General features: G+C 37.6%; 1 protein-coding gene across 2 annotated transcripts; it reads right to left on the reverse strand.

The window, feature by feature from the left end:
• Nucleotides 1-12: 12 nt before the first annotated feature.
• mylk3 (myosin light chain kinase 3) lies at nt 13-20,971 on the reverse strand. 2 transcript variants are annotated; one of them, XM_055207651.2, is made up of 13 exons: nt 20,751-20,971; nt 12,895-12,976; nt 12,418-12,742; nt 9,512-10,101; nt 8,953-9,058; nt 8,021-8,114; nt 6,954-7,063; nt 5,773-5,914; nt 5,351-5,421; nt 4,435-4,563; nt 3,274-3,426; nt 2,324-2,459; nt 13-2,215 (listed from the first exon to the last, which is right to left on the reverse strand). In XM_055207651.2, the coding sequence occupies exons 1-13, from the start codon at nt 20,829-20,831 to the stop codon at nt 2,138-2,140; spliced, it is 2,097 nt and encodes a 698-aa protein (XP_055063626.2). In that variant the 5' UTR covers nt 20,832-20,971; the 3' UTR covers nt 13-2,137. The 2 variants fall into 2 exon arrangements, with proteins under 2 accessions (XP_055063626.2, XP_055063617.2); XM_055207642.2 differs by lacking the exon at nt 20,751-20,971 and adding an exon at nt 16,372-17,156.
• Between the last annotated feature and the right edge of the window lie 1,417 nt (nt 20,972-22,388).

Consider the following 22,388-nt stretch of genomic DNA (forward strand, 5'->3'; position numbering starts at 1 on the left):
ACTTTATATTTTTGACACGTTTATTAATGTTTAGGTTAAACACACATCCAACAAAAACATCAAGGTGTTTGTGGGGATCCTAATATGATTGCATTAAAACAGCTCTTTACACTCCAAGGTACAAATACAGCTTTTCTGTATAAATTCCATCTTTGTGTGCACTTACATGGCAGTTACTGTGCCAAAAGCATGAGCACATTTGTGCATATATGTCTGTTTCTGCAATTATTAATTTGTACTACCTGTTCAAACGTTGCCACAAAATGCACATTATGGCCACTGTAATTAATTCTTAGCATTAATGTCAATATTAGTATTAAAATAATTTGAAGCAATCAGTACAATTTCTGAAAATAGGAGTAAAAAAGAAAGAAAAGAAACTAGTTGAGTCTCAGAACATTGTCCTTTTCTAATCAGCATGCTAACATTTTGGGGTGGTTTGCCAGACAGGGATTGGCTTAAAGGATTAGTCCATTTTCTTAAAAAAATCCAGATAATTTACTCACCACCATGTAATCCAAAATGTTGATGTCCCACCCTGTTCACTCGAGAAGAAATTATGTTTTTTGAGAAAAACATTACAGGATTTTTCAAAGGACTCTTAACAATCTCAAACGAGGCATAAGGGTCCCACCCAGCGAAACGATTGTCATTTTTGGCAAGAAAAATAAAAAATATGCACTTTAAAACCCTCTCTTCGTCGTCTTCCTCCGGTCATGTGACGCGCCAGCGCGACCTCACGCAATACGTCATGACGTTAAGAGGTCACGGATGACATATCGAAACTACGCCCCAGTGTTTACAAGTGTGGAAAAAGAGGGCCGTTCCGACGTTGTTGTATGTCGAATGATACTAATTAATGTCTTTGTGTCAGTTTATTGTTTAAAATGGTCCGCAAATGTGCTTTTCATATATGTAACATTACGCAATTACGTGAGGTCGCGCTGACTCATCACACAGCCGAAGGAAGACGAGAAGTTGTGGTTCAAACGTGCATATTTTTTTTCTTGCCAAACATGACAATCGTTTCTCCAGATAAGACCATCATGCCTCGTTTGGGTTAGAGTATTTTGAAGCTCCGTTGAAACTGCAATTTTAAAACTGTTCAGTGTTGGGGTCCATTAAAGTCCATTAAAATGAGAGAAATCCTGGAATGTTTTTCTCAAAAAACACAACCTCCTCTCGACTGAACAAAGAAAAAAATCAACATTTTGGTTGACATGGTGGTGAGTAAATTATACAGATTTTTTTAAGAAACTGGACTAATCCTTTAAGCCAGGACTAGGCCTTAGTTTAATTATTAAATATAACTAGTTTTAACAAACATGCCTTACTAAAAACATTGTGTGCATTTTGAGGCGAAACAAAGGGCACTAGTGTATTTTAAGATATGCCAATGCAAGTTGTTTTCAGTTTGGACTGCTCTTACATTTTTTTAGTCTTCCTGTCTGGGAAACCGCCCCATATAGGATGATCAATGATCATCGGATCCTTATGCTATAGTTTTACTAAAATAAAATACTTTATAACACCAAGAAACAAAACATTCTGTTTTAAATAACAAAGACAAGGCAGTAGTGCCTAAGAAATACTCCTTCACAGAAGGGACAAAAGCTTTTTCATGCGATTCAAAAACACACTGCAATCCATGCCAAACACTCTTGGTGTGAAAGCATGATAAAGAAGTGTAAGTTATGTTGCAAATGAGGTACAAGGAAACGTGATATTTTTAAACAAGGTAATATTACATGCTAAACATTTTGACACGAACTATAAACAAGTCATTTGTGACCCTGTCTGTGATATCCAGGCTAAAGTTTTATTATCTAAATATGAGTTTAGGAAGAGTTTCATTTTACTGATTTTAATTTTAATAAGTCATTATTCAATTTAATTTACATTTTTATTTGACATGGCATGGACAGCACACCTGTCCAGTGTTAAAAAAAGGTTATACATTTATATAAACAAAAAATCACACACAAAAAAGAAACATTAGCTAGGTTTTCACAGGCAGGGTCACATAATAAATACTTCCTACAACAAATTTCCTAAGACAAACCAGTGTGCAAATTTATGTCTTTAAAGCCACTGTAGAAATGGGGCTGAGTACTGATGACTTCCTTCGGGTAAAGACCTAATTCGGCGTAGAGACCGATCTGTCCTGCTGAAACCTCTTTAACCTGTTAGCTGCAGCAACCGCATAGAAATGTTTCTGTAAAAAAACAAAGTTACCAAAGTAGCACAATCATTGTCATGGAGTGTAGCACACATCTATTAAACCACGTTAAACACTAAAATAGTCAGACTTGAGTTTCCATACCTTCCACTGACGATGAGCAACGAGATAACGCTGCAGCCTCATATGGGATTTCAGACGAACTTTATACATCTTGGCCTTGTCCTCCAGGTTATTCAACCAGCTATGCTTCATACAGCCTGATGCACTCAGACGGCTGCTGTCGTAGAGACCACACAAACACGTGCAAAGATCTTAAAACATCTGTTAAATAATGATCCTGCAAGTTTTGATGATAGGTTTACGGATGCATTAGCGTACATTGTGTTAAATGCATTTATACTAATATACAAGAATACACAATTCTGCTGATTATGCTAGATTATCATCATCATAATCGTCATCCCAGTAATCCATTAGTATTCATCAGCTAAACGCATGAATGTGCAGGGGTGGTGTGAATCGCGTTACATGTGTACACGTATATATGATGAGGTCATTACATAATATTGTCACCACAGATAAAGAGAAGAAAGAGGAGAGGTGGGTGTCGGACGGCATGTAAATGCACTTCATCAAAGCCCACTGGTGGTAAGATAGAGGACAAAAGACAACGTGCCCTCACTGTGCCACCTGCTGTGCCAGCCTGCTATTATCCCATGCCAGCTGAGCTGTGCAGCCCTTGTGTGGGAGAGGTTATCTGTCCAAGACAGAGCGAGCTCCGAATGCTCTAAAATGCACCCGCCATGTTATGTTACATGCCAATTATATGCTATTTGTGCCATTTCTGGTGTACGGCACAGCATTTTTTAGTTTTGATGTCAGGATGCATTAAGGGCATCTGAGCAGGTCAAGGTAGCAATGATTAGAAGATGGAAGGGAAAAGTGAGGTTCTTACATCCACGAAATGGCAGGGCAGAGAGGAGGAAAAAAAACAGGAGACATGCGATATTGAAGTGTGTGAAATAGAAAGTGTGAATTATATTTTGTGCTTTAGCTGAATAATGCGCTACCAGGGATGGATGGATGAATACCATTTAGCAGGAACAAGAAGTCTGGAGATGAAATCTTTGGCTTCCTCTGACACATTCTCAAATGCCTCTGCGTCAAAGTCCCACTTGGCATGCAGAATGTTGTTCATTGTTTCTGCGTCGTTGTCACCCATAAATGGAGAAAGGCCACTTAAACTGAAAAACCCAAAAAATCACAGGGGGAGTTAATAACCCACAAATCTATTCACTGTGTGCTTTAGTTTTTAACCTACGAATAAAGTAAAAAGTGACAAAGAATGTGTGGAAAGTAGTTCCCACTTACACCTCTGCTTTGTACAATTAAAAAAAAATCGGCTTCTTATGATTAATTGCTTGTACTTGTATAGACCCTCATTTTAGATAAAAGCATGACTAAATGAATACATGTACAGCGAGGCTACAACAGTGAAATGTTTTTTCTTTCAGGTATATCAAGGTCGTAAAATATGCTGCTTTATTATGTTAATGGTAAAAAATAATTTGTGTAAAATAACATGATAAAAGAAATTAGAAATTCCTCTCACATGAATGTGCGTCCATTATGCCAATAACATCTGTAAACACTTTAATATGAGGGCAACAATACTCATGGCAGGGTGCTCACTAACACAATTACACATTCCTGACAGTGTCTACTTTAAATAGAAAGTGATAATTAAACAAATGCACGACAACTTGGAGTTGTGTGAAGCATTCAGTTCCGACAATTGTGAAAGTAGGTGAAACGTATTCTCTGGATGGGCAAGCCATCCTTAATCTCCACCAACAGCTGCCAGATAATTAGCATTAATTCAATCATTGAGGCTTGGCTGGCATTGCCCGAACGGTGAGTCATTTTGGGCCAATACTACTGAGAGTAGAGCAATCAGGGACCATGAGGGATGAGACATTGTGTTTAATTGTGTGCCTACTGGTTGTTTTGTTGACTCCATCGGCTCACCAGGGTTAGTCGTGTGTTTTCTGAGCAAAGAGACTTGGTGCCCTTTTATCAGGGCTCTATTGAATGCTCTTAGTTGAGCCCTTTAAAGCTTTCATGGCCATCACATTTGCATTTTGCTTTTGATCTCTCTGATATCACAGTCTATGACATTGAGAAAATGTGTAGGACAATAAAAGGAATATAAAGCACAATATGATGAACATATGCCATAGTTGTGTACTTACAGCATGTATGTTATGACCCCAACACTCCACATGTCTGTAGGAAATGACACAAAATCATAGTTGACAACTTCTGGTGCCAGAAACTCTGGAGTTCCAAAGTTGACCTTCAGCTTTTCTCTCGGCCTATACCTGGTGAGGGACAAGTGACAATTGCATTTAGATGATTTGTTTAGGAAATCTATGTGAAAAATCAAACCCAAAGTCAGCCAGGAACCAGCGAAGTACTATTTAAAGATGAGCTAAACTTTTCAGACCACACCACAAGTCATGCGGCAACATCAAGAAAAATAAGACCATTTCTATTGTATCATTTCCATTTGTCAAATCCCACTGTGGCATCATGAAACACCTAAAGGCATCAATTTTGTGGGCACTTGAATAAAAACTACACTTACTATTTAAAGAAAACCTCTTTTCCACTCTCTTTCTGTTTTTCCAAAGTTTATCTTTGTACTATCTTGATCTTTTCTAAAATTTTGTATTGCAGCACTTTACTTTCTCCTTAGGATGAATAGCTTTTGTGCTAGTAGTCCTCATTTGTAAGTCTCTTTGGATAAAAGTACCTGGAATCTAAAATCCACAGCAGTGCCTCAAAGTCATACAAAAAAGCTCTTAAAAAAACCCGACATAATTGACAAAGTTACAATGTACATTTTGATGACTCGTGATAACTTGGATATGATAAAGTCCTTTTAAAGGACTGAATGACACCCCATGAGGAAATGTGACTGTAGTCATGGTGACCATGTGCCGTGTGAGGATTGTGTCAGTGATGTGTGAATCAGAGGAAATAAATGTCAAATGAAAACTTTTTAGTGGAACAGGGGACCTAGCAGAATTTGCTTTCATTTTTTATGTTTCAAAAAGGTAAAAAGTTATCTAATAATAATGAATTTAACAAATTCCAGTCACTTACTTTCTGGCGAGTCCAAAGTCAATGATCTTGATCTGATTCCCTGTGGTATTCACGCATAATATGTTTTCTGGCTAAATTACAGGAATTAAAAATATAACAAACTGTTCAAAGAAATAAACATTGGGACAGATGCACAAAGTCAAGAGTTTATAGTTGATGAAGCATAATCATATCTATCATCTACATATGGATCTTCTGTAAGCAATTTTTGTAAGTACTACTGAATAATACTGTATCAATAACCTCAGTATGTGAACAGACCTCTGGCAGTATCCCTAATTAAACTGTATGGTATTCAGGCTGCTAATGTTGACACACATACAGTAGATGAATCACTAGACGGCTTTCCGTAGTGACATACGACACTATGCATTACTAATCTTGTCAGTATCACATTATAACATTCAGTGCTTAGGGATTACCTTAAGGTCTAAATGGAGAATGTACTGCTGGTGAAGGTACTGTACCCCTTCACAAATCTGTCTGGTAAACACAATGGCATCCAACTCCGTCAGCTGGTAATTCTCATCAATGATTCGTTCAAACAGTTCCCCACCCTCAACGCTGAAATAAATCATAGGAAAATATTTTAAAACGAACCATAACAAATGAAATCCTCTATTTCTTCAATCTATACTCAAACATCTACATTGACTTTAAGTGGCTTAGGTGTACTATTTTGGTCAATGGTAAAAATCTGGTAATTTTAAAAAAATCAGTGTTAAAGGAGACATATCATGAAAATCTGACTTTTTCCATGTTTACGTGCTATAATTGGGTCCCCAATGCTTCTATCAACCTAGAAAATGTGAAAAATATCAACCCTGTAACTTAGTTTTGGTAAACCATTCTCTAAAAGCATGTGAAAAAATAGGTCATTGAAATTTGTCTCCCCTTGTGATGTCAAAAGGGGATAATATTACCGCCTTAATCTGCACTATCCAACCACGGCACTGCCATTTAGTCCAGAGATCAGCTCATTTGCATTTTAAAGGACACACCCAAAAACGGCACATTTTTGCTCACACCTACAAAGTGGACATTTTAACATGCTATAATAAATTGTCTATGGGGTATTTTGAGCTAGAACTTCACATATATACTCTGGGGACACCAAAGATTTATTTAACATTTTAAAAACGTAATTTTTTGTAAAATCTCCCCTTTAAAATGTATGCTGCCAGCATTAAACGCATGTTTGTTATATAATGTTTTATAATACTCACATATTTACAAATGATATTTGTTTGTTAAAAATTCTACTTCAAAAAATAATTCTGAATTGAAGTGTGGACAGAGCAGGAAAATGACACACCACCATGCCTTTGTAAAGTATCATGTGTGGGTGCTCTGTGTTCTCGCGACAGAATGTGAAGACCAGTCAAGAGAGAAAATTTGCTTTGCAAATGAGCTCTGATGAAATCTGTTCAAAGCCACTGTGCCATTACAAACGTGCAAATGTAATTTCCTTAGAAGTGAAATTTGAAAACGTTTCTTTTAAACAAATAAATCTGTATTTCTATTATTACATTAATTTATACTGTATAACATTTATATTGACTTGAAGACAGGTACAAACTTGAGTCACGCCAGGTCTACTTACTATTCCATGATGAGAGTGAGGTTAGTCCGAGATTCAAAAGCATCATACAGCTGAATCAAATTCACGTGGTTTAACTGGTTCATAACTCCGATCTCATTCTTCACTTCATCCTAAAAAAATCAAGCAGATGAACCAGAAAGCCTATATTTTATTTCAAAAGTGTATTAAGAATTAGGCAATTAGAAAGAGAAAGCCTATTTCAAACTGCACAGTTAAATTGCTGAAAGTGAATTTACAATGATTGCAGAGGGTAGCGAAAACAACAGTTAAACAGTTTCAGATATGAGGGCTTGACAGCCCTTGGCAACCCTGTAATTGTAAGCCCTACTTATACTGCCTCTTCTTGTCTGCTATTCTCTTGACTGACCCAGATAAAGCACTCAATTATCCCAAATTAGGACCTCTCTTGTTTTCATGCCTTTGACCAGACAATGCATTTATAGTTAGAATGCTAAATCATCCAACATGTAAAAAGTGTTTTGAAAATTCTAATGTCCACTAAGCGGGACTCCTTTGTTCTTGTGCCACTCGTGTCAAAGAGAGTGAAACTTATCCGCATTTGCTCATTCTTGACTGATTGCTTACTAACGGTGGTATTAGAAAGCACAGAGGGAGCAGAATGGCATCATATTGCTGGCAAGTGCCGATGACAGGAAAGCTGTCATTAGGTGTAATTAGACGTGCTTGTTATAGCATTGGAGGATGCAAGGAACAGAATGTTTAGAACGCTGCATACTACGCCCTACCTACTTGAATGTGTGATTTCTTTATTTATTGATTCTAGAAACCACATGCGTTTTAAAGGGACAATGGGTGTTATGTTGTTTGCAAGTGTGGCAGAGCGTGTGTGTAAATGTGATGTGTATTCTTGTATGGTCGTGTGCAAATCTGTTAGGAGTTGTCAAGGAAATGTTCTCATAAAGCAACATAGCAGGAACAGAGTGATGGACAGATTGGAGTGGGAGGAGAGAGCTGGAGAGAGAAAGAGATGGAGAGAGAGAGATGGAGAGAAAGAGAGATGAAGAAAGAGAAATTGGGGGTAATAGTGTTTGTGTTTTTGTACTTACTCTCTCTTTCATACCCCGGACTTTTATCATCTTAGCAGCCAGGGTAAGACCTGAGGATAACTCGGCACACTTATGCACCTGTCCAAAACGACCTCTGCAAAAACAAGCCACACAAACACCCACAGATTTTAAATGTGACCCTGCCGGTAAAAACCCAGCTAAAGTAATTTTGTGGGGTTTATTGTTTTCTACATGAAATCACGATACATAATATATTTAGCATAATATAACCTGTAGTACACTGTTAAAAATAAAGGTACAAAGCTGTCCCTGGGGCAGTACCCTTTAAAAAGGTCCTGATATGTACCATTTAGGTACAAATACGTATCTTTGAAGCATACTAATATGCACTCTTTGGGTACAAAGGTGTACCTTTTTGAAAGGGTGGCCTACTGTCCCAGTGACAACTTTTGTACCCTTATTTCTGAGAGTGTAAGGTCATGTCAAAGATTAAAATCAATGTTTTGTCAATCAATGTCAACATTGTGAGACTTTAAATTTCACAGACTTTGTGGACTATGTAGAAAGGGTATGTGAATGAATGTTATCTATGTCACTATTTCCTTAAAGGCTTCCACCACCCACTTTCTGTGTATTTACTGCAAGCATTATCTCAACCGGGTCCGGGTGAGACAGCGTGTTTATGTCAAAATGGCTGCTGCTGTTGGCTTAAAATAAGTTCCATACAAACACACCAACACCTGCCAAAAATAAACTCGGCCTATTATGAATCAAAAACAAGCCTGCATTTATTCGTGGCATACGAGGAGGGAGGAATTGTTGGTGTGGTGTTTGGACAGTGGGGGGTCAAATATACATACATATGTGTATATAAATATAGTAAAGGGCAAATATAGTCATACATTTAAAGGGCATCCCCATCCCTATGGGACTGATATGAAACTTCTCAGGTTTATAACAAATAAACTCACCCGCCCAGCAACTCGCTGGGACTGACTGTGTAATATGTACTCATGGAAACCTGCTTGGCGCTGACAATGCGATGTTCAAACGGGGCTGGAAGAGGTGGACAGTCATCTGGAAAAACAAAAACCAGCTGTAGCATGCTGATTTTATGATTGCTGACATCTGATGGTCCATTTGCACGGTTGTAATAACAGTTTTCAAATTAAACCTAAAGGCTGTGCCAAATTGTATATGCCGTATAGTTGTTTTTAAATGCTCCATTAAATTAAAGTGCTAGCTCACAATTATATAAATATATATATATATTACTTTCAAAGTGTTGTGACTGATTGAGTATTTCTATCACATGCTGTGCACCAGTTGCCAAGTCTTTGTTCAGCTTTGTCAAATGAATTTGCTCAGATCACATACACAACTGCTCAGATTACATCACATGCGTATTTACAAAGCATACAAACTGTTCCAAGTACAGAGCCAATAATAAGGATTGACTGGTCACTGGTCAAGTCAACATCATCTAAGGGAACTGTACTGTATGATGAAAATGAAAGTCTGTTTACTTACCAATGATCAGTGAATGTGACTCAGCTTTGCTCAAAGGTCTTGAATTTGTATCTTCTTCCTTAACAGGCTCTGCTGTCTGTGAAATGGGATCAGCACAGTTTTTTACAATGTCAGACTCCAAAATTTTCTCATCAGTCGTAGTTTGGTCTCTTTTGATAGCCGATTCAAAGTCAGGCGTCCTCTCATCATGTTTTGGCAGAGATGTTAATGTCTCCACTGTCTCTTTATGTTGTGAAATAGCCTTTGCATCCTCTATTGATGGCTCTTTGGTGCATTGCGGTGATTTTTGAGGTTCTCTCACCATCTGCACCAGTTGTTGTTGTTGTCCCAGAGCTGCTGGTTTGAGTAAAACCTCTTTACTGACCTGGGAAATTTCTGCATGTTTATGAAAACCCTCAACATTTTTCTCCAGTTGTTTTTCTTGTTTTGAAAGTTCTGCTGACTTGAGTGAAGGTTCCTCGGCAACTTGTGAAACTTCGGGCTGTCCCTGAAGATCCTCAGCCTTTAGGTTCACTTGTTGTTGTTCAAGAGGTGTTTTCTTGACCGCATTCTCCTCACCAACCTGTGAACCCTCTACCTGTTCAAGAGCCCTGTGATTGTAGAGAAATCCAATGAATAATTTGAATAAACCAATTAATCAGTAAATCAATTAATTAACCACATTTAGGTTTAACCAAATGTTTTTAACCATAATAATATTTTAGATGACAATATTTGGTGACTTAAAAGAATAGTTCATCCAAAAATGAAATTCTTTTCATTTTTTCACTCTCATGTTGTACAAACCTGTGTAAATTCCCTCCTAAAAACAATAGACAATATCACAGAAATTCTATTGGTTTTATTGGGAATTTTATTGGTTAATGGAATATGGACATAAACACACTACAGTGCATTGGTCTTTGTTGGTCTGTAATGGTATGTATTGGATCTAATGGAATATGACCCAAAACACAATACAGTGTAGTGGTTTTAATGGTAAAAGCTAATGGTTCCTATTGGTATTTTAATGGAAACCATTAGAATTTTCTGTAATGGTTTTATTGTTTTTTTTCCAGGTTTCTTTGTTTTGATGAACATGAATCAAGATAATATTTTTAGAAAAATGTTTTTTCGTGATATTAAACCGAAGCGAAAATGGTTTAAAAATAGGAAAAAGCAGTTGAGTAACCTATACGTGATAATCACGGAAAACACGGAAATTCATGATAATATCACGAAAAAACAATCAAAAAATTGCGTGACTATATCACGAAACCTCGTGAGACTGGGTAGCAAAAATAATACTATGTAAATAAATGGGACTCACAAACAGTTTGGTTACAAACATTCCTCAAAATATCTTCCTTCGTGTTCATCAGAACAACAAAATTTATACGGGTTTGTAACAACATGAGAGTGCGAAAATGATGACAGAATTTTCCTTTTTGTGTGAACTATCCCTGTAAATACCCATGTGAGTTCTTAGTTTAAGTTTTTTAAATACTTTTGTTAAATAATACTTTTTCAGTTAGCACAGATTTCAGAATTGTCACGCCCATAACAGAGTAATGTCATATCCATAACACTGTTTTTCCTCATAAATGCACAAAGGAACATTTAAATCAAATAAATATTTCTTATTCTTTGAAGAGCCGTCCATTCTGCATTTGTGGAGTATTATTTCTTTTGGTTCCTGCATTTTTATTCCCAGAATTCCTACAAATTATTATGTCCTTTTTGTCACATCCATAACACACAAATATTTCCCTAATCTAAAACAGAAAATACATGCATAAGCTGATACTTTTCTAATGTCTTTTTAAAGATTCATGAAAACATGAACAGATGGCTCAATACATTGGTAATAATTTTTTTTAAATTATATTTCAAATTTTGTCTGAAAATGACCAATGCATAATGCTGGAATTGCATTATATATCAAAGGTAGCTGTGTGTGAGATGTTGTATTATTAATTGAAACCCATTACAGGTAAACAAACTCTGTGTGACGGGTTATGTAAGTAGCTGGATAATTGCTTTGTGGTTCATAATATATTATGTGGCTGCATACAAGAGTCTTCTACGATCAACAACAGGAAACCCAATAACAGCACAATGTCCTTAATAAAATGCTTGGAACTAAATGTCCTAAATCCCACAATGCATTTTAACATGCATTCAAATGCTATAATGCATAGTACAAAAATAACAGATAATCTCAAGACGTTGGCCATTAGTCTAATGAATTATGCTTCCCTGCAGTCACAACACAACCTGTTTTTGGATGAAGGCTCTTTTGTGCCTCAGTACACATTGAAAAACACAGCACTTGCTATTGTATTATCAGCACTCTGCGCTCTGCCTTTCAGATCTTTCCCTTTTTACTGTGAAAAGACACAGCTGTGCCTTAAAAAATATTTTTTCACCAACAGCGGTTTATTGGTGTTTCTGAATACAGAGCATATATGATCAGCAACACTTTTCTGGTCCATTCAGTAAGGAGCATTACGAGAATGATCCACTCAAAACGATCAAACTCTGGATTATTGTTATTATTATTATAAGATATTGCAATGGCTCTTACTGCCTTCTTTAGCAGGGTTAATTACAATTCACTGTATGTAGTTCACATCTGGTGGATAAATGTGTATAAAAGTCCATTAGAGCATTAGTGCTCCTCACTGGTATCATCTGCTATGTTATTATCTCTAAAGGTGGCCGATGATACACAAGGAGAAAACGTTTGGTTTTCTGAAATAACTTATAAGGATGAATTACCCATTCAACCCATTGTAACATCATACTGCTACAGTAATCAAAACAAGATGTCATTGACAACGCACTCCTTAAGAGTAAGGCCAAGAATAAAACGACCTCAATTTTGGAGTGTATTGCTTTTGAGCAATTTGTGGAATATCTCTCACCTTTCTGGTTGAACTACATCTTCTTCCACCTTCGCTGCTGTCACGTTGACACATTTTATGTTAGTCTGCGCTGCATGCGAGCTATTAGTTTCCTCCTCGGGCACATCGTGGACCTCAGACTTCTCTGCTTCCAGGTCTTCAGGAGCAAATGTTTGGACACGTGCTGGTTCCCTGCTTTTCGCGGTGACCTCTTTGGCTTTTCGCAAGGCTTTGTTGGAAACTTCTTTACTGACAAGGAGAATAGACTCATTTGGTTTTGTAAGGGCATCGGGAAAAGGCAGCTTTGGGACAGTGGGAATAGTGACCTCTGGCTGGTGGAGTTCAGCTGTGGAGGATCAAAGAAATAGGCTTTTATCTCCAGAGAATACTGTGTGTTGAAAGTGGCTTAATAACAGCACATGTATAATTAAAATGTATCATAGAACATCTGCTGATAAACAAAGATTTTACTGGAAACAAGATTGATGGAAATCATACCAGAAAATACTTCTTTAACATCCTCGGAAGTCTGTGTGCTTCGGTCTTTGTGTTTAACAATGTTGCCATCTGGCTGGTTTTTCTGTAAAAAAAGCAATCATGTTGTAGCTTATGTGTGTGGGTTTTTTATGATATCTACTCTTAACAATAAAGGTGCAGTATAAAGCAATGCCATAGAACCATTTTTGGTTTCCCAAAGAGCATTACAGGCACAGGTTCCTAAAATAACCTTTTCTTTCTTCTTCAGATCCTTTTGCGTAACTGTAAGGTTCTGTGTATGCTAAACGGTTTTTATACTGAAAGTTTTTTTTTCACTGCGTCGTAATCATAGGGGAGCCATTTTAGGTGCTATATAGCACCTGTGTAGCACCAGTGTAGAACCATATTGTGCTATACACTCACCTAAAGGAGTATCAGGAACACCATACTAATACTGTGTTTGACCCCCTTTTACCTTCAGAACTGCCTTAATTCTACGTGGCATTGATTAAAAAAGGTGCTGAAAGCATTCTTTAGAAATGTTGGCCCATATTGATAGGATAGCATCTTGCAGTTGATGATGATTTGTGGGATGCACATCCAGGGCACGAAGCTCCCGTTCCACTACATCCCAAAGATGCTCTATTGGGTTGAGATCTGGTGACTGTGGGGGCCATTTTAGTACAGTGAACTCATTTTCGTGTTCAAGAAACCAATTTGAAATGAATCGAGCATTGTGACATGGTGCTGGAAGTAGCCATCAGAGGATGGGTACACGGTGGTCATAAAGGGATAGACATGGTCAGAAACAATGCTCAGGTCGGCCGCGGCATTTAAAGGATGCCCAATTGGCACTAAGGGGCCTAAAGTGTGCCAAGAACACTTCCCTCACACCATTACACCACCAGCCTACACAGTGGTAAGAAGGCATGATGGATCTCTTTTCTCATTCTGTTTACGCCAAATTCTGACTCTACCATCTGAATGTCTCAACAGAAATCGAGACTCATCAGACCAGGCAACATTTTCCCAGACTTCAACTTTAAATTGTAGCCTCTTTTTCCTATTTGTAGTGGAGAAGTGTGGTACCCGGTGGGGTCTTCTGCTGTTTTAGCCCATCCGCCTTAAGGTTGTGCGTGTTGTGGCTTCACAAATGCTTTGCTGCATACCTCGAGGTTATTTCAGTCAAAGTTGCTCTTCTATCAGCTTGAAACAGTCGCCCCATTCTCCTCTGACCTCTTGCATCAACAAGACATTTTCACCCACAGGACTGCCGCATACTGGATGTTTTTCCCTTAGAAATGGTTGTGCGTGAAAATCCCAGTAACTGAGTGAAATACTCAGACCGGCGGCCCGTCTGGCAGCAACAACCATGCCACGCTCAAAATTGCTTAAATCACCTTTCTTTCCCATTCTGACATTCAGTTTGGAGTCAGGACCACACCCCTAAATGCATTGAAGCAACTGCCATGTGATTGGTTGATTAGATAATTGTATTAATGAGAAATTGTACAGGTGTTCTTAATAATCCTTTAGGTGTGTGTATAGAACCATATCTGGTGCAATAGTGGTGCTATATCACCCTCGGATGCTTTACAGGTTCTATATAGCACTAAAGATGGTTCCCCTGTGATTACGAGTTTTTAGTGCTATTTAGCACAATTTTGTGTTACAGCTTAAATGGTAGCATCGTGTAGCACATTTATTTTTAAGAGTATGATATATTTATTAGGGATGCACTGATACAACATTTCTATCGATATTCGGTTATTTAGAATGACATCTGCAATTACCAATCCTAGTATAAAAGTTCAAGCAGTGCAGAGCGTACAAACTGAAACTCTGAAACCGACTGATGTCATTGTTACCCAGCATGAGTTGTTATGCGTTTACCACTATTGCCAGGATGTAATCTGCTCTAATCATCAGCTGTTTTTAAACAAATGGAAGATATCCGATGGTGGGCAAATTTGTTTTTATTTGCCAATACCGATTACATGGTGCATCCCTAATACAGATATGATGTGTTGTGAATTACAGAATTTACAGGACTAATACAGTATTTCACAGAAATATAAACTTGTGAATTTCTGATTAATCTAACACGAACAATGTTATGGCAAGTAAAAGTAAAAATCTTAACTACTACAAGTTAGACTACTCAATGTAATAGTAACATCAATTATGATGAATATTTTAACATGTATGGCTGGATGGTCAAGAACAGTAATTATGTAAACAATACTTTGCCAGTTTGTTAAAACTGGAAATATGTCCAGAAACAGCAAGTGACTATTATGGTGATGCAGTTAAAAGCAGAATTATATTATACAGATTGAAAGCTGGGAGCTTATGGAGCTAGCAAACAATCCAATCTGCAGTATTTGGCATCTGCTTAACTTGATTTAATTATACTGTTTGACAACAGATCTGCTTATTACACACAATGTGCTACCCAGTCTCACGAAATGATGTACCTATAGTCACATAATTTTTTGATTCTTTTTCGTGATGCTGTCACGAATTTCCGCGTTTTTTCGTGGTCGTATCACGGATTTCTGTTTATGTGTCATTGTCACGTGTTGGTTGCTTAGCTGCTTTTTTCTATTTTCAAACCATTTTCGCTTCGGTTTAGGGTTAGATTTGGTGTTTGCATTAGGATGTCACTTTAAGTATTGGTTTATACTATTTGTTTCAGATTTATTTTTTATATTTTCTGATTTTTAAACCATTGTCACCTGGCGTTAGGGTTAGAGTTGGGTTTGGGTAAGGATGTCATTTTATGTAAATCTAACCCTAAACCCAAGCGAAAATGGTAAGCAATTAGGACAAAACAGTTGAGTAACCAATACGTGACAATGACACATAAACAGAAATTTGTGATACGATTACGAAAAAATGTGGAAATTCGTGACAGTATCACGAAAAACTATCAAAAAATTATGTGACTATAAGTACGTAATTTCGTGTGACTCCATTTTCTAGCCATTTTTACTTTGATCAGAGACAACCACCATCTTACGAGAGATGCCATCATAAGTTAATAATACATTATCTATCTATATAAAAGTACAAAAGTTAGTCTATTAAAAGTGCTTTTGGAGTTTTTCAAAGCATTTAATAAGACTGTTCGGTTTAAAAAGTGTGTGTTTTCTAACTGCTGCATTCAGTCACCAGTTCAGTCACACAACCACTTGAGGAATTTGAAACACGAAGCCCATTCAGTCCCATCATAGATAAAATAGCAACCTTGGAAAAGGTTATGACCGTAAACTTAACAGGCTCACAAACAAGAATACATGTCAGCCAATAAGTTGAATGGTGGGGATATACATAAGCTTACATGATGTACAAATACAAAAGGAAACAGTCTGAAAAAACCCTAGATTTAACCTGATCATGGCCAGGGGTTGTATCTCTTCTAGTATATTGAAAGGTCAATCAGTTACTTCTACAAGTGGTTCCACAGAGATCGCTTGTGATAAGGAGCATACTGACCTCTTCTTTCACCGTTTCCAGAAGGCCTTGCTTTCTCCAAGGCACGACACCATTCAGGATGAACTCCACTATCTTTGAATTGCGGAAAGCATCTCCCACATACCTTAGTACTTTATCCAGAGTGGACAAAGAACTTTCAATACCTTCAATCTTTTTTCTTTGTTGCTGGCTCTCCTGCTTGAGATCATGAAGCAGATCCACAGTTTCCCCACACAATGATCTGACCTCAGTAAGCAACGGGTGCTTGTTTGTTGTGTCCCGTTGGCCATTTTTGATGAGATTTGATTCTTGAGCCCCCGGCTTATGTTGCATAAGGCATTTCTCCAAAGATTCCATCCCCTGGCACAATGAGCTCAGTTTCTGGAGCACTTCTGTCTGGACGCATTCGATTTGTTCCACCTTTCCTTCCAGGACGTTCAACTTGACCTCCACATTGTTCAGGTTACCTACAAGAGCGGGCCTCTGTTTCTTTACAGTCCCGGGTGGAGTTCCAGATTTCTCCAACCTGCCACCCTCATACATCCTGGCAATACAGCTGGCCAGAGTCTCCTGTTTGCTCATTGCTTACCCCAGACACACTCAGGACAGTGGTACAGGGGTGAGTAAATGTTCTTAAAAAATGAAACAGGAGGTAGGACTGCTTATCCCTCCGTCACCGCAAACAAGATCAAATAAATGACTATTTCAGTTCTTCCGACCCCCCTTGTTCTCTGTGCCTGTCTGTGCCTCCCAAAAAAAACAGGCAGTCCCAACAAACACTGTTGCTGGTATGTGCCAGAGATCTGACACCACTTAAATAAACACCTCCATAGGGTATCTTATCTCTCCACTTCTATTTTTCCTCCCCCCTCCTCTTTCTTTCTCTTCCCTACCTACTCTATGACCTACTGGTCCTTGGTGATTGCCAAAGTTCCTGCGGTCCCTTGACGTCACTAAAACAGTTACATTTTCCTCCACAGATGCTGCTGACAGGTGGGCACGCAAGGAATGACCTCTCCCAATGGACAGTCATTAGGTAGAGAAAATAAGACAAGGGCTTAGTCGTTCGTGTTATTTAGATTTTTTGCTTAATAGAAACAACAGGTTTCCTTTGAGATGTGAGGATACAGCTGATAATAACAGTAATCACCCATAATGCCTTTCTCGCCAGGGAGAACATGACATGACATTGGCTGACATTTTAAGTAAAAATAAACCCCTGTGGACACTGGTATGAAGATGAATGATATGCTACAACTGTCCTCTTGCTCTCTTTACATCAAGTATCCAACCACACTCATTTCTGCCTGGAAGTATTTTGTTTAAAAAAACTTAAATGGGTTACAGCTGAATCATAGCAAACAACAATAAGTTACGTCAAACAGTGTGTGTATAGATGATACAGGCATGTTTTCTCAATGCAGTCATATACTAAATCTAATATTTATTATAGCTAAATTATTATTTACTACAATTAATATATATTTTTAATGAAATGTATCATGTATAGCTCAGTAAAGCATGCGTTAGCAGCGCAAAAGTAATGGGTTTGAACCCAAGGAACTGTGCCAAATGTGTAAATCTAAATACACTATTAAGGTTTTATTGCTCACAGGTTGCTCTTTGAAAAATAGTAATAAACGTTTTTGACATGCTTTTAAGAGTATGGTAAAATTATTGTTCATACATAGAAATTTTGGGCAATGAGAAATGAGAGCACAGATGGAGGAGACATTTAAGAAGAATGTATAATTATTTTGTTTTCTGTATAATCTGAGATATTTAAGAGATCTAATTTCTGGTTTTTCTTTGTTTTTGAGGAGAATGTTGGGTGACAACCAGTTGCTCTACAGCAATGGCTTTCAAACTGGGGCCCTGAGGTGGTGCCAAGGGGGCCCCCTTTTAATTACAAAAAATACATGAATTTATTATATATTCTGTGTAATTAAACCTCAGAAAATAAGGCTATATCAAACAGGACTACATTGTATAATTTAACCCTTTAACTGGTGCAGTGCAGCCCTTTTTTTAGTAGAGGGGTCGTGAAAATGTGATGTAGACCGTCAAATTTATATATTTCTGGCATTATTTGGGTCTCGAAGCCTCATTTTGGTTTTGTTTTAAAGACTACACTTTAACGTTTTTTTACGGAAGTGTCTGGAGGTGAAAACATATATTTTTTATAGCAGTTTACATTTATGTGTAATAAATAAAAAATGCAATAGTATTATTTTTACTACATAAAATTATCAAAAAACTGAGGTTTGTGTTGGTTCACTGTGAGGTTTGCTGCATACTCTTGTCACAAATGAATAAATTACAGTTATTGCATTATTATTACTGCTAAAAGGTTTTGACACCCTGCCCATAGAATATCATTCAAAAAAGGCGCCTGCAACTGCCATAAACGCTTTTGGTGTGACTGGCCCCTTAGACCTTTCCAACATATAGTTTGTTGTGATAGATTAACATTTACATGAAAAATATTGAAGTAAACTTGGGTGTCCCACTCACAGGACAGCGCCAGTTAACGGGTTTAACTGTTTAATTCAAAAGTTTTATATTATAATTTTTTTATTGGGGGGGCATGAAGGGATGCATCATACACAAGGGGCCACATGCCGAAAAAGTTTGAGGACCACTGCTCTACTCTCAAAAAAATGCTGGGTTATTTTCAACACAGTTTTGTGTCAAATGAGCATAAACCCAGCAGTTTGGTAAAATAAACCCACCAAATGTTTATATTTGACCCAACAATAGGTTGAAATAACCCAACACATATTAAATTACAACCCAACAGATGGGTTTGTCCCTTTTTGACCTAACGCTGGGTTGAAAATAACCCAACATTTTTAGAGTGTATAATTGACCCTCAAATGTAAGTCAGGGACCTTTGATCGTAACCATTCTCCAATAAGAATATGTCCATCTACTTTAATCAAATGCCAAAATACAATGTTCACAAAGTAGACAGTATTATATTATTATGCAACAGAAGAATGATGGATGCCAGGGTGAGGACAACCACAAGAATGTGGCTCTATGCTGACTATTTAACGGGTGAGAGTTGGTGGGGGTATCCGTTATTACACGTTGGCAAACTCAGTTTCCACTTCACAACAGGACTTGGGCCAGTTAGACGGTTAACATTTAAAGAGTGGAAAAGCATATCTGCCTGGCACAAAGAAGTGTGATTATGTGCTTAATACCACCTCTACGGGTTAGTACACCTCTTTGATCTGTCATATTCATTTCAAATGTCAAACAAATTCATGAAGTACATAATGTGCATTTAGATGATAAATGCAAGTCTGTCCATATAAGATTTTTCTGTGCAGGTTTTTGGCAAAACTACAGTACTTGGTGGTACATCATGAGCCTGCTGGAGATGACGCGGCTTTGAAGTTGCTCTACGGTGTTAACAGATACACGCTGGTCGCAAAAGTGTTTAGCCCTGTGTAAACGGGAATATATTCACGTCTTGTTTTACGGTCACTCATGTGCCCTCACATAAAGCTTTGAAGGTTGAAAGAGCAGAGTATTACATTCTTTGACAAGAACATCTGTGTGGATTAGCGTTCAGGATTATGATGTTAAAAAACGTGATGCAAAATGTGTTACCATTTAGAAGGTGAATTCACTTTGAAATAATTCAATTAATTAATAATGTCAATAGTATAAGCAAAGCTACATAAACTTGTGTTGGTATTAGCTTTTCTCTTTTACTCCCACACAAGCTAATTGCCTTTTCATGTTTCATCTTTGTTCTGGAAAAATGTGTATACAAAATATTAAATATCTGGGCTGATTGTCAAAAGCCCATAGGGCACAAATGTCAAAACACATAAAAAAGTTCATTTAAAACACAATGGGATGATTGAAGATAATAAGATAAAAAATTATAAAGTAAGCTTCAGAAAGAAACGTGTACAGTAAATGATTAAATCAGTTACAATAATTGGAACAAACAGTTATTAAATATTCTTGATTCAATGAGATATGAGAACGCTATACAGATTTGGTAAAGTTCAGCTGATTGAAGAACACACTTTTGAAATAAAGGTCTATGTAAAGTCTTTATCCATATTTATTTAAATAATGTTTATAGCTTCTAGGAAAGAAATTATGCAGATATATTTTCATTTCAACGTATGAAATTTGTATTTACATAAATCATCAAAATAAAATTATTTAGGTAATTGAATAACCTTTGTGCAAGTATTTCAGTGACTTTTACACACGTTGTAATTTCCTTTATTATTAGTTACTGTCCTGCTTTTCACCCCATCTCAGGCAGAGAAATGCAAGCAAATATTTTTCCGAACATCATAATGGTGTCTGCAACAGCATCCTTTTTCAGTTTTGTCCCTCTTACTCCATTAATTAAACAAGCTGCTTACCGTGAACTTCTGTATGTAGTCAGAAACAGTGAAGCCACCTGTGCTAAGAAGGAGAGATTTGTACAAAGAGGTGCTCATCATTTATTGTCCTCCTGTCCTGGGTTAGTGGGACTCAGTACTCCATTTCTAAAGTGGGCCGACACGAGCAATGAATATTCCGCAGGACTCTCAGGGTTCTGTAACATTCTGGAGTGCACTGGTCGCCCCTCAAACACCACACTAACTATCTTATCTCACTTCCAGACAGTTTACTGGGTACGCACCCCTCCTGATAGTGGAGCCCCATCAGTACGGCAATAGGCCCAGAAAGCACTTCCTGCTAAGAGATAACAGCTGCCTGAGATTAGTGTAAGCATGTTGGAAATGTGTGTGTCCTGTTTTATTAATAGGGCTCAGATTTATCTTTTGTTTTTGGTCAGTCCCCATGGGAGTTCCAAGTCTGCCTTTCTCCCTTCTCAGTCTTGAGGAATGGATGGATGGTCATAAACTGAGGATGCTGAGGGTTTGTTTCCTGTATACTGATGTAAGGTAATAGGAAAGAGGGATTATGCGGGACTATGAACTTGATCTCAGACACCGACCCAGTTTGAAAAGACTGCGTCACACTCCGATACGTAGGCACCAAGTAGCTATAGCTTAAGGCTTTCCTTAAAGGAATCTTAAAGAGTCCGAGCAAGGCGAGAGACCTTGTCCATCTGGGATTGGAACGGCCAAGATCCAAACCATACCAAAGCATTAGACCACCATACAGAACATTTTGTCAGTGAGCACTGGATTTAGATGAAGATATAAAGCCCCAGCAGGCTGCTGGCAAAAATCCAAGTCTGATTGGTGGCATTATTCCCAGTCTGAAAAGAATTTTATCGGAATATGGCTACTAACACCAGTAGAAATGAACCATTTAATGCATGTCTATGAGATATTTATCTAAAAAGACCAAGATGGTTGATATAATTCAAGAAAATAACTCCATTTTAGTACATCAAAGGTACATCCTGTATTTGTACCAAATGTATTCATATTTATACCTAAATGGTACATTTTAGGGCCATTTTAAAGAGTGCGATCCAAGTGACAGCTTTTGCACCTTTTGGATTTGTCTCTCAAACTAGATCATACACTTATAGTTATAAAACACTGCTGTTAAATTCAACTGTGTGTTTCATTGTTGAAATGATGGGACACTAATTCAAATTACGCATTTTGTTTTCAAGAGACAGACCAACACCTTGATCTTATGATTTGTTCATACGACGTGTTGAATTATGTGGATGGTGCTCCAGATGGCTTTGTAAACACTTAATGTTAAAACAATAATGCAATAATTCAGTGTTAGTGGGACAGGTGGCATCTGACATGACTCAAATACACTTTCATCATTGCAATGCTCTGATACACAAAATAAAGTTGAAGTGACTCAATACATCAGTGCCGCCTGACCATCATGACCTTTGAAAAACTATGTGTAGGTGAAGTAATAGATCATGTTTGCGTAATTACACTGATAATGGTTACTTGTGAGTACGAGATGGATGAGGCTAGCAAGACATGGGTTAAACATGGGTTTATTTAATGCCTTTGTGTGACTAGCCATTATGTGAACTTTTGTACTAGAAGCAGCACCATTGATCCATAGAA

The sequence above is a fragment of the Misgurnus anguillicaudatus genome, chromosome 21 (genome assembly GCF_027580225.2).
Source record: "Misgurnus anguillicaudatus chromosome 21, ASM2758022v2, whole genome shotgun sequence".
Lineage (NCBI taxonomy): Eukaryota > Metazoa > Chordata > Actinopteri > Cypriniformes > Cobitidae > Misgurnus > Misgurnus anguillicaudatus.

Excerpts from the sequence above, each read along its gene's own strand:
- mylk3 (XM_055207642.2), bottom strand. The coding sequence starts at position 16,932 with ATGAGCAAACAGGAGACTCTGGCCAGCTGTATTGCCAGGATGTATGAG. Across the intron at positions 5,422-5,772 it reads TTCTCCATTTAGACCTTAAG|CCAGAAAACATATTATGCGT; the intron begins GTAATCCCTAAG and ends CCTGTAATTTAG. Across the intron at positions 4,564-5,350 it reads GACTTTGGACTCGCCAGAAA|GTATAGGCCGAGAGAAAAGC; the intron begins GTAAGTGACTGG and ends GTCCCTCACCAG.